This window comes from Cervus canadensis, chromosome 2 (assembly GCF_019320065.1).
Source record: "Cervus canadensis isolate Bull #8, Minnesota chromosome 2, ASM1932006v1, whole genome shotgun sequence".
NCBI lineage: Eukaryota > Metazoa > Chordata > Mammalia > Artiodactyla > Cervidae > Cervus > Cervus canadensis.
This window is the reverse complement of record NC_057387.1, coordinates 22,417,149-22,430,528: the sequence shown is the minus strand read 5'-3', so window position 1 is coordinate 22,430,528 and position 13,380 is coordinate 22,417,149. Positions and strand designations below refer to the sequence as shown.

Sequence of the window (13,380 nt, the reverse complement as noted above, 5' to 3'; positions counted from 1 at the left end):
TCACATACACACCCCTACACATGCAAACACATACCCCAGGTTTGCTGTTTCCTTTTATTATGTCACCTGTCACACCAGCAGGGCTCCGATCCCTAGAGTAGGCTCTCAAATCATGTCTTGTGAATGAAAATAAAGTGTACTGATATCTTCCACAATACACTGTGGCTAAACAAACCTCTTAGATGATAAAAACAAGTCAATATGACTTCTACTTCCCTTAAGCACAACACACATGCACACGTATTCCAGGAAACATTTTGTTAATTGTGGTCTTGACAAAAATAGTGCTGGATGTATTTGAAGAAGATTAAGAATCTCTGGCTTCTTAAACATGAAAAAAACCAGAAGCTGTCATAAGAATAAAGGCCTAGAAAGGTAATTCTTATGGACTCTCTCAGGTAGGAAAGCACTAGAAAGAATCAGGAAGACAGTAATTGATCTCAAGGAATCAAAACAGATTCTCTGAAGTAGAGAGAGAGGGGGGAAAAAATACTCCTATGCTACTAGTAAATTCAATATTCATGTGGCTTTCTATTTTCATGAGTTTGAGTTTTTTCAAAACTAAAGACCTGAGAATCTCCTGAATGTGTTAATACTCCAATTGGGTGTCTAGGTAAACATCCAAATCTTTGACCCCACCTCCCCATAGAAAAGCAAGTGAGAGTCATGACAGACTCTCTAAAAGGGAGAGAGAGGTGACACATGAGTACATAAACGTGCGCTCTGTCTACCAGGAATATCAAATCAAAGGGAAAAGGTGAAAAAAAAATCTAGGCACAGCATGTATACCTCAGGGAAGACAGAATGAAGGAGCCTTAATTTTTCTCCCTATTTTCCTTCATTCTACTGAGAGTACTTACCCACAGTGGAGAACAGATAAAAATGGTTACTTCTGCCAACAGTGTATATCAGAGTATTTGCCTACAACTGAAACAAAAAGGTTGCTGGCCTTGGTTTCCCATATATGTTTTCTACAAGCACTAACCTTCTGCCTCTGTTTTTTTCATCTATGAGTGAGGTGAGCTCATAAGGTCTGATGAGGTAAGGGAGTGAGTTATCCCAAAACTAAAAGAGCGAGCTTGACCTATGGTGGCCCCTAAAGTGGTAGATGAAAATGGCAGACGTATAAAGATGATTAGCACCCTGAGGACCACCAAGAAGAGACCTTTTTAATAGCAAGGAATCCGCTTTAATTTGAGGGTTATTTCAGAGTACATTTTAATTATGAAGAAGGTATCAGTGCCATTTCCACTAGTCAGGATTAAAATGTTTTAAGTGGACATGCCCTCCCTTGCCTTGTGAAGCAAAACAACTTGAAACTGACAATCAGGAAAAATTATTCTCTCAACCACCAAATCTCTTCAGTGACTCACAGTATCAATGCTGACATAGTCATGATACGGAGATATAACTGTAACAACACCTTTTAATGAAAAACCAATAGAACAAGCATTCCAAACTGAATGAGCCAGTCTAATTTTCTGAGTGTGTTTTTCATTTTCTAATTAGATTTACAGAATTGTTGATATACCGGAGGACAAAACAGTGAATAGTTCTCCTTTTCACAACTAAGTTAATAAACACTTATGGTTCATTTTGAATAAAGCTCAGACCCACCTTTGAAGAACCCATAATATGGTCAGATGAGAGACATGTAAAAATTAATTACGATAAACTATGACACATAAACTAACAGAACACAGAGACTAACTGTGTAAAGGAATCATGAGAGGGTCACTGAGAGGTCACAATAACATTAGGCAATCTCCAAATGTACAAAAAGGCATTCCAGCAAAGGGGTATGCAATAGCATGGAGGCAACAGGAAGTATGACATTTTCAGGAAATGATGAGAACGCTGGCGTCACTAAAGCGAGATGCTTGTGGGAAGGCGAGGCTATAAAAAGACGCAAGGCCTAGACTGTGAAGGGTTGTGAAAGTCAAGTAAAAGAGTCTGCAGTTTACTCTGCAGATGATGAAAAGTCACTAGGCATGGTAAGCAGGTGAGTTTGTGAGAAGATTTGCATGTATAATTAGATGTGGCAATGTGACAGGTAAACAAGATGGGGAGAAAGTAAAGGTAAGGAAACCAATTAGGGAACAGCTGCAGGAGTCCGGGTGAGAGAGGACACGGACGTCGCTCCAGAGCAGAAGAGGAAATGGAGGGCAGCAGACGGGTGAGAAGTAATTCAGATTAAAAGGCATGCCTGAGTCCAAGTGGGGTACAGATAAATGAGAGGGAGTTTCTAGCTTGGGGTATTTGGAGGGTACACTGGTGTCACTATCTGTATCAACATGTTGAGTTTCAGGTACCTGTTGAATTTCCAAGCATAACATGCAATAGATAGTTAGAAATATGAGCCTGATTGTCAGAGTTCGTGTGAAGCAAAAAGGATGATCGTGAGAGTCATCAGCAGGGGATGAAGATGATGACAGCTGAAGAAACTGGAGATAGTGAGATTCCCTGGGGAAGGCTGTCATATGGCTCAAAAGAGGGCTCAAAACAGAGTTCCAAAGAACACAAAAATTAAATGCATAAGGACAAGGACAAGGCAATGGAGAAGCAGAAGAAACAATCGGTTTAGAAAACCAGAAAAGCCAGTGACCTGAATGTCTGGGGAGAGAAGTTTTTAAGGAATAAGTTATCAATAACACAAACAACTTTTCTTCCAGTGACACGGAAGTGATTATGATCCCCAGTCCTGATATATACACTTCAGGCAGTCAACCACTGCTGAGCATTTGACCCTTTTGCTTTCTCTTTCCCCCCTTTCAAAAGCAAGTTAAGGATAGTTGACTGGAACATTCCAGTTCCTTCCCATAATGCTAAATATGTACTATAGAGGGGGACCCTAAAGAACCAGATGAGAGTATCTGAAAGGCACTAAATGGAAGTACCTGCTGAGAATAGGAAAGTATGGGCCTGAGTCCCACTTGTTACCTGTAAAGCCAACTTGGCAGGTGCACTCATAGGTGTCCCGGCCAAGCACGTGGCAGGTGCCTCCGTTCAGGCAGGGCTGAGACACGAAGCAGGGGTGAGTAGTGGAGTACTGGCAGTCCTCGCCCGTGAAGCCCAGGGCACATCGGCACGTGGCTTTCCCCAACATAGCCTGGGCCACACACGTCCCACCATTCTGGCAGCGATTCTTCTCACAGGGGTCTCGATGTTGACAATATTCTCCCAGGAAGCCCTCTGGACATCTATATGGAAAAGAGAGGAGTCCGTGAAAACATTTGACTTTTTATAAGTCCACAAACTTACAAGATAATGCAATTCACTCAAGAAAATACTAGACTGTGAATTGAGAAACCTGAAGGCACAATCTATAAGACATCTCACTTTAGGGGAAGTGTTTAGAGTACTTAACCACACACTCTCATGTCTTTCTAACCATGATCCTTATGCAGAGGCAAAGCACAACCATAGCTTTATTCACGCAGGCGCAGGCTGTGTGCTGTAACAGCGCTGTTTTGTGCAGCACGGTGGAGACTTGTCTTCAAATCCAGTAACTTTCTCCTTCTGACTAAGGCAATTGACAGAATTAAGACACACATGATAATGCATGGACTGATCCCCTTACCCTCTCAAATTTAAAATCTGTAAAATATCAGGTGGCTTCAATTAAGCACTGAGGAATAATAAGTTTTTCTTATTTCCACTGAGATGGCCTATATCTAGATTTCTGGATCATGTTCAAGGGGTTGAGACTGTGACAAGGGAAAAGGAGGTACAGGAATGGGGAAGAATTCAAAGAGACTTTTCAGAAACTTAAATCTGCAAAGATACTGGTAGCAAGCCTCTTTCCTAACCAAAAAAGTGCAGCATAACATCAAAATAACATTAAAAATATGTAAGGTACAATACAAATACCAAAGTGAAGAAGGGAAAACAATTCAAGAACAACAGTCTACAACATTTCCCAAATATTATGTTGAGAAATCTTTTTATACGCCACCACTGATTCGTAAGATGCACAACCATCCCAAAATGTGTGTAGTGTTTATAGCAATTTTCTCCACACACCATAAAAAATGCATAGAAAGTCGCTATTTTCATAATGAAGAGGTTGTTTAAACAGGATCTCTAAGAAGCATTTAAAAGGAACAAAGTCTTTGATTCTAACTATAAATCTTGCCATTTGGCTGTTGCCCCAGATACCTGGTACAACCTATCTCTTCATTTGACTTTTTGGAGGATAGAAAACTAACTACAAGGCTGTTCCACCATTACCTTGAAGATAATACATTTAAACCAAACCAAATTCTCCCCCTCAAAACCAACCCCTATTGCATCCTCTGAAGCTCAGCCACTGTGTCTTGACTCTCCCAACCACCCAGACTTTAAGCCCTGGGGTTCTGTTTCTTTCCTTCTTATCTTTGCCAACCTGTCCATAAAGTTTAGTAGCCATTGGTTAACCACATAAGGTCTTTAGAGGTCATAGTTTTGAGGAAAGAAGGAGGACCAGATATCTGGGGACTAAGATAGAATGGAAGAGGAAACAGAACTAGTAAGTAGCTTCAGTGGCAGTGATGGAGGCAGCCCCAGCCTCCTCATCTTCTCTCAGAGCTCTGTACAGTAAGCACAGCAGAACCAGGAGCAGCTAGGGCTCTGAGCATCTTTGTGAACAGGTAAAGCTAGAGAATGAGAGGCGGTGAGGAGAGGGCACAGCACTGAAGCCAAAGGCTGGCTGACGTTTCCAATGAGGGGTGTCCACCTCATGTCGTCAGAAGGCCTATCTGGAGTCCTGGTGGGACGACCTTGAATAAATTACTTAACTTCACTATCAGCTCTTTCACATTTTAAATAGTTAATAAAGCTACTTCCATCATGAGGCTCTTGTTAGAATTGAACAAAGTATGTGAAAAACTTTATAAATCTTTTTAAAAGTTTTACAAATGAAAAACCTTTTTTTCTCTCTTTGTACTTACTGAGGAAAATATCATGCTTTATTCAAATCACAGCTTGATTTTATAATAGAATAGGTTATTTTCTAATTATTTTTTAAGTAAAGCAGCAAAAATTGCCAATGTAGTACAGCTAAAATTAACTATATTATTAAAAGCATTTGCAACTTATTCGAGAAATCTGTTATGGATGATGTTAAAACTGCAACACAATTCTCATTCACAGTAACAGTCCTCTGGGCATTAAGCTTGGCTGACAACTCCTGATTCTCCCATATGGGAATTATTTACCTTATAAATAATGACAAACTTTGAAGCCTGGGTGGGCTTTACCCAAGCTTTGCTACCATCATCACCACCTCCCCAACACTATCATGTGGAATCTGCTCAGAGAACACAAATTCACTTAAATATTAGCTTCATAAACAAAATGAAAGAGTAAGGTTCCCAGGAAAACAAAAATGAAGCAATATGGAAGATTCTAAAGTAAACTGAAGTCACTCAGTCATGTCCAACTCTTTGCGACCCCATGGACTGTAGCCTGCCAGGCTCCTCTGTCCATGGGATTTTCCAGGCAAGAATACTGGAGTGGGTTGCCATTTCCTCCTCCAGGGGATCTTCCTGACCCAGGGATTGAACCGAGGTCTCCCGCACTGCAGGTAGACTCTTTACCATCTGAGCCACCAGGGAAGATTCTGGAGCCAAACAAAAGTATTCCTGAATTATCTGTTACTGAGGTTTAATCTACATTGTTGCTTCCCACCACTAAAGGAAAAATGTTTCTACTAAGATATGGTTAAGAAACCAGTAAAAATAGAGGTGACAACTACAACTTGTGAGTCTTGTTTTTTTTTTTTTATGGCCTGAGAGCTATAAATGATTTTTACATTTTTTAGCGATTGGGGGGGAAAAATCAAAAGAAAATAATATTTTATGACATTTGAAAATTATGCAAAATCCAGATTTCAGTGTCCACACATGGACTCTTATTGGAATACAATCATACTCATACAGGGATTGTCTACGGCTACTTTTGCATTATAGTAACAGGGTGGAGTAGCTGTGATGAAACCATACGGTTCCAAAAAGTATTTATATCTGATGCTTAACAGAAAAAGTCTGCCAACTCCTGAATAATAGGATATATGAAGCCTAATTCTAGATATTGGAGAAGGAAATGGCAACCCACTCCAGTATTCTTGCCTGGAGAATCCCAGGGACAGAGGAGCCTGGTGGGCTGCCATCTATGGGGTCACACAGAGTCGGACACAAATGAAGCGACTTAGCAGCAGCAGAATTGTATATATAGCATCCAAAATGCTTATTAATAATGATGTTGATGATGAAGAAGAATATTTTTATATCAGTTTCCACAAAGAATATTACACTGGTTCATTCATGCAACAGTTAAGTTACTAAGTGCCTATTAAGTATCAGGCATTGTTCTAGAGCTAGGAAAATTCTTGAACTCACAGTTTAAATTCTAGTAGGAGAAGACAAAAAGCAAAATTAATAAATGAAATCTATAATTTGCTATGTGGAGTTAAGTGCTATGAAAAACAATAAAACAAGAAAGAGGCATAGGAAGGGAACGAATTGGGGATAACAGAGGTAGATAAATGAGGTATTTCAGTTAGAAATAGGAAAAGCAGAGAGGGCCTCACTGAAAGGCACATTTCAGTCAAGAGCTAAACGAAGGAAGAGATAGCTATGCAGGTATCTAGGGAAAGCATGTTAAAGGCAGAGAGAACAGCAAATGCAAAGGCCCTTAAATAGGGAACAGTCCTGGCATGGTTGAGGAATAGCCAGAAGACCTCTGTGGTTCCACCAAAGGCATTAAGAAAAAGAATAGCAGAATAGAGATTACAGTTACAAGTAGGAGGCAGATCATGAGGAGACTTTAGGCCACTGCAAAGAAGGAGTCAGGGTCTTACTCTAAATGAGATAATACTAAGATAGGATGTACAACTGATTTATTCTCCTGAAATCCATCTATAGAAACACAACTTATTTTTATGGGAAACTAGACTCACTGCTGATATAATAATAAAGACTTTCTTATTTAAAATGTTCTAGATAGCTAGACATCAGCCTATTCCTTTACCTTAAAACATGTACAAGTCTCTTTTAATCTACATTTTTCACTAAGCCTCATTTCCTTTTCCAAATACTTCCTTCACAAACAAACTTCTATAACTATAGCTCAACTTCACAGCTATTTTCCCTTTCTTTTCCATCTTATTTGTTCCTTTGCAGTAAAACTTGCATTCTTCTTATTGGCCAGAAACCATGTCCTAAGAGCAATGACTTTTCCCTTGTCAAGTTCAGTGGTCTCACCTGAGATTTTTTCATAAGGAAATTCTTAGAGGAGGCATTGCTGACCATACCTCCATCACTCTAATTGGTTTACATTTGGCTTCTATGACCCCCTCTGTACCTCAAAGCTTGGCAAATTCCTAATTCAGATTGTGGAATCCTTTTCGTCTTCCTCCCCATCAGTTTACGGCCACCTGAAGTTAAGTCTGGGTTGGGCTGCCCTTTCCTCCCTTGTGCACTTGCTGTTTTGGTGGTTGTTCACTGAGTTTAAAGCAACTACCTTCACGTATCCAGTGCCAGTTCCATGTGTTCAGTTTACTAAAAGTCATCTACTTACCCTAACATATCCTGCCAATACTTGAAATACACATTTCAAAAGTACTGTCATATTTCCATGAAACTTTGATTTCTCCATTTTTCTACAGCTTTCATTCACCATCTCAAAAGTTATTTTTGGTTCATCCTTTTACATTATATATAACTTATGACTACGTTCTGAAGTCTTGTTAAACTGAATTCCTATAGTACTTATCAAAGACACTCGCCATCTCCTTTCTGATAAATTCTGATCAATTAAAAAGCCTCAGGTCAGACATCTTGTTCCTGGCTTTTCCCCCCACTTCCATCCATCACTGTATAATAATAAGAGAACCATGGGATTCAAGACATCCTAATGTAATTTCTACCCAAAGAGATAATTCTTTCTAAAATATCCCTGAAAGATGATCACAGCCTCTATGTGAATAAAAGCAATTAAGTATGATGTCTAAGAAATAGAATTTAATAAATACTTGAAGTTATCTTCTTTCTACTATTAAAAGTGCAGACACTAGAATTAGATCACCTGGATTTCAATCCCATTTACTCTGAGAGTGATCCTGAGCAAGTTATTAAACCTCCTTGTTGTAAATTAAGTTAATAACAGTGCCTACCTTGTAGGGTTTTAAATAATTGTAAAGCACTTAGAACAGTTATCTAGTGCATAGTAAATGCCATGCGTTCGTTAAGTAAGATAAAATATTGGCTCACTACTTCAATAATAGAATTGTCTTCAGTATGGGTAGATCTCATTGTCCGGCAGCCTTTCTTTCTGATGTCTTCAAATTCTGCCTTCCTTCCTAGGTATGTATATACCAAGAAGGATAAAATGTAAATCAATGCAAAAATTTGTAAAGAATGTTCACAGTAGCATTATTTATAATAAAAAGTGGAAACAACCCAAACATCCATAGCTGATGAATGGGTAAATAAAATGTGGCATATCCATACAATGAAATATTATTTGCCATAAAAAGTAATGAAGATTTGATACATGCTGTGATATGTATCAAACCTTGAAAATATCATGCTAAGTGAAAGAAGCTTAACACAAAATGCCACATATTGTATAATTTCACTTTTGTGAAAGGTCAGAACAGGCAAATCTATAGAGATAGAAAGTAGATTAGTGTTACCAGGAGCTGGGAAGAGGAGAACTGGAGAGGGACTGCTAAAGAATAGGAGAGTCTCTGGAAGGTAATGAAAATGTTTTGAAACTATATAATGCTGATAGTTACACTTAACTGTGGATATACTAAAAACCACTGAATTGTACATTTCAAAAGGGTCAATGTAATAGTATATGAATTACTGTTGGTGGGAATGTAAATTGGCGTAACCATTATGGAAAACAGTATGGAGGTTCCTTAAAAAACTAACAACAGAGCAATATGATCCAGCAATCCTACTCCTTGGCATATATCCAGACAAAACTGTAATTAGAAAAGATACATGTACCTCTGTGTTCAGAGCAGCATTATTTACAATAGCAAGACATTGAAGCAACCTAAATATCTAACAAGAGATGAATGGATAAAGAAGATGTGTTATACGCATAAGAGAGAATGAAATAATGCCATTTGCAGCAACATAGATGGACCTAGAGATTGTCATACTGAGTGAAGTCTGAGAAAGACAAATACCATGTGATATCACTTATATGTGGAGTCTATTATACAATACAAATAAATTTATTTACAGAACAGAAACAGACTCACAGACATAGAAAACAAATGAAAAGGGAAGAGAGTGGGGAAAGGATAAATTAAGAGTATAGAGTTCCTAGATACAAATTACTATATATAAAAATAGATAAATAATAGGTCCTACTGTGTAGCACAAGGAACTATACTCAATATCCTATAACAAACCACAAGGTAAAATAAATATATTAATATATATATATAACTGAATCACTTTGCTGTACACCAGAGACTAACACAACATTGTAAATCAACTATATACTTCAATATAAAATCTTAATTAAAAAAATTTTAGTATGTGAGTTATATCTTATTTAAAAAAATAATTCTGCCTCCCTATAATCTCCATTTGCTGGCTATGCTTGTCCTCTAGAACAAAAAGGAACAAGCTTCTCTTACATATGGCCCTTCAAGAATTTACAGGTAATTATTTTGTTTTCTCTTTGTTTTCTTTTTCCAGGATTCCATGCTTTGGACTATTCCAGACTTCTTCACCATTTTAGTGGCTCTCCTATGCTTCAGATAACAATAGTAACAATAATAAGAGTGACCAACATTTTTGAAGCACTTACTATGTATTATGTATTTGTTAAGCATTTTATTACTCCCTCTAACAGTTATGCTATATCATTATGTCCATTCTGTATGTGAGGACACTGAAGCTTAGAAAGATGAAGATTTCAGAGCTAGTAGATATTAGAGGCAGACCTCAAATCCAGGTATGATTCCAGAGCCCACATACTTCAAAACTGGGCTATCGGCCTACCCTCAACTAGATGATTCTAGTTTATCAAAAACCTCTTTGAAAGGTAGGACCCAAAATGGGAAAAATAAAAAACAAACCCACATAATACACATGTTCTTACCACTACAGCATAGAGTTGGACACTATTGTTTCTACTATTGCAGCTTAAAGCTGTGGTGGCTTTTATAAAAGTTACAAAATCCAGATTCAGTTAAAAAGTCCACACTTTTTTTTCCACATGAACTACTTTTATGCCATATTCAACCTACCCTATATTAGTACACCATGTTTTTTTAATGTAATAATTGGTCCTGTAATTTCTTTCTTTTCATCTCAACATGCTGAATCTTTACCCCAAGTTTCCTTTATTTAGATAACTTTACACTTTATTCATATAATCACAGAATTTCAACACTGCACCAAATCTCAGAAGTCAATTTGTCTGAACCTATGTTGTACTGATAAGGACACCAAACTGACCTGCCGCAAATTCGTCTGTAAATCCAGAAATTTCCCCTAGTTTTGGATCACCTACAACTGTATTTCTATCTTTACCTAGTCTTTATCAAAATATAAACCATCACTTAACTGAAAGTATTCTATGAAGTCTTACCCCAAGATTGGCTCCTATTCAGTCCGTTCTATTATCTCAATTACACCAGCATCCTGTCTACACCTCTTCATTAAATTCAGGGAGAAAATTGCCCCCTGAAAGTGAGCACACTACTTAAAGAATGATCCTTCTCAAGTATAATTTTGATCATGTCACTCACTTTTCTGCTCAGAAGCTAGTTTCAGCGCCCAGCCGTTCTTATGATCTATTTGTCTGTCCTGCTCCTATCATCCAACCTACTCCTTAGTGACCCATAACTTAAGCACTCCAGATTATTTCCACACTCAGGTCTACTGTTCCTTAATAAAAATCTTCTATCTAATCTCCAGTGAGAAGTACCACATTTTACCATCTGATATGTCTAATTTACTTTCCTTTCTTCTATCCTTGTTTCAAAGATCTGTTCAAAACCTATATCCTTTATTAAGCTTTCTCCAAACCATCTCACCCATCTCTGATCTAACAGTAGTTGTATTCCATGTTATATACTACATTATTTCTACCAATATGGCTCTTCTTCATTAAGCCATAGTGAGGTCTTCCCTGTGTCTCTCTCAAACTGATATTTTTGTGGGGAAGAGTAAGTCGTCAGACCCTGGGGTGGGTGGCTTGAAGACCATGACCACCTATGTTGCAAAATCCCCTCTCAACCTCATGTGGCTCTGCCTGGTAGAACACAAGGCAAGGCAACCAAAAAAGTCATCCTGGGGTACAAAATCATCCCTCACATCCCAGGGATGAATTATGGACACAGGAAGAAATTATGGACGTAGGAAGAAAGGGGAGAGATAGGTAAGTGAGACAGCCAGAAATAAAGGACCCCATCTCCTAATACAGGAGACCTTTCAACTTTGCAAATCCATGTTCAACTGTAATAGGAGTACACCATACGTCCTGTTAGCCTCAGTGGGAACCGGGACTCTCCGCTGAAAACAAGAGATTAAATAGCTCTCTTCTCGAGATGGCTCAAGTTGACTTTATCACCCAAGTTCCCTTACAAATCTACAGTTCTATTAAGTTACCCCAGTACCATTTTTGGAAAATAGCCTACATCTTGAACTAAAGGTGTATGTTAAAAATCTTCTAAAAATATAACAAAACAAAAACAAAAACAAACCTCTAAAAACTGCATTTGGTTCCTGAAACTATATGAATGCCCTCCTCCGGAGGAAATCTATAACTTATTTAAGTAGTTTTCTCAGTGACTTCCTCCTAGTCTCTTCCCTTCTCTGGCTTTGGATCTCTGAAAGAACATAGTTCACAGAGGATGCTCTGAGTACGGGGAAAGTTTTGCGGGAGGGGGCTTTTTCCCTGTAAAACAATTTCATAAACTAATCTGAACACTTTATCAGCTCCATACAGTAACGTATTTTTCTGAAAAAGTCTGCCATTTCTGACACGAAGAGGTCCACTCTTTCATTGTTACTATTCAAACACACACATGGGGAATGAAGTGAAGGGGGGGAACGAAGGGGAAAAAAGAGAGGGAAAAACAGGGGATTCCTTCTAACGGAACTAGAAAACATTCCAACTGAATGGATGCCCATAAGTCCCCTCTCAATAAAACAGATGAAAACCAGACCCCAGCTCTCACATGTCACCAGCAGCCTGGATTCGTTTACATGTAGCCACTTTACAGATTTCAACGAAGCTGGGGTCTGAATAGCAATTCCAATCTATCTAGCAATGGCTGTGATTCAGGATCAGTCTCTGTAGCAATACAGGACAGAAAAATTTGTTCTTTCAAGTTTCCTAAGTGAATAGCCACTCGTCTAGAGAAAAGCTTAAAATACTGTAGTAGCTTGTGTCAGCTCCAAGATGACCAAAGTTTGAGCAGGAAATAAGCCCCTTTTCCAAATAAAAGCCAATGTTCTCTCTCCTTGTTTTCTCCACCGACTGTTCTGTATCAGCAGGGTGAGCCCAAATGGCACCCAGGGCTTCTCTGCAGCTCTGCCTTCAGCTTTTTTCTAGTGAGGATTTGGTCATTAAAAAAATAAAACAACAAAGCAAAACACCACCACATAGGAGAAGAAGAAAAAGAGAGGCGTGCTTTACAAAACAGCTATTTCAAAATCATGATTTTTTTAAAAACTACACAGAATGTGGAACGGAGCGGGGAAAAATGTCTCATGTGGGTTGCGTCGGCCCTGCAGCTGCTCCTCATTAAAGCTCCTCTTTACTCCCTCTGGGCTGGTTTCCAGCAGAAAATTCTTTAAACAGAACTCTGCTTTCAACCCACTTTCTTCTTGCTCTAGGCCTCTCGGCCCCCCAATCCGCAGTGGCAGCCTGCCCTAGCTGAGCTCGAGAGGGGGGAGCTGTTGTTAAGGTAAATGAGGTAAGGGCAGAAGGAAAAAAAAGTACAAAACCCAGAAACCAAATTAAGCACTGGTCAGTAACAAAGGTCTGCATTCTGAAAAGGTCCCAAATCAGTCTGTTCTTTCCTGTGACCATAATGCCAGCTTAGTTTCCTGCCCCCTTCCCGCCCCTCGGGCCCCTGTTAGAGTAGATAAAAATGATTGCTAACAGCCAAAGCTAACTGTAACCAGTTAAAGTTCCTATATAATGCTTAATTCCCAAGGCTCTGGCTTACAAACTCCTAGATGCCCAAGAGTCTCCAGAATCAAGTCTAAACTCTCAGATTGGAATTCAAGAGGCCCAACCTACTAGTCCAACCTCACTGTCACCCTCCTCTCAGTAACTCCAGTTGAACATCTCATCAGGCTGTCAACATTTTGATTCTGTAACTCTGTGTAAAGGTAACCACTGGGTTATGCTAATTAC

At 38.8% G+C, this 13,380-nt stretch overlaps 1 protein-coding gene across 2 annotated transcripts in view; it reads right to left on the bottom strand.

Annotated features, from left to right (window-relative positions):
- Window positions 1-13,380, bottom strand: part of NOTCH2 (notch receptor 2) — a 170,476-nt gene that overhangs the window by 91,838 nt on the left and 65,258 nt on the right. Inside the window, exons 1-3 of one of the 2 annotated variants that reach the window (XM_043459404.1) lie at window positions 10,646-10,650; window positions 7,460-7,462; window positions 2,941-3,200 (exon numbers count right to left, since the gene is read on the bottom strand). In XM_043459404.1, the coding sequence (XP_043315339.1) occupies window positions 2,941-3,106 (166 nt within the window). In that variant the 5' untranslated portion in view covers window positions 3,107-3,200; window positions 7,460-7,462; window positions 10,646-10,650. Of the gene's footprint in view, window positions 1-2,940; window positions 3,201-7,459; window positions 7,463-10,645; window positions 10,651-13,380 lie in introns of those variants that run through there. The other variant, XM_043459398.1, reaches the window with a different exon arrangement.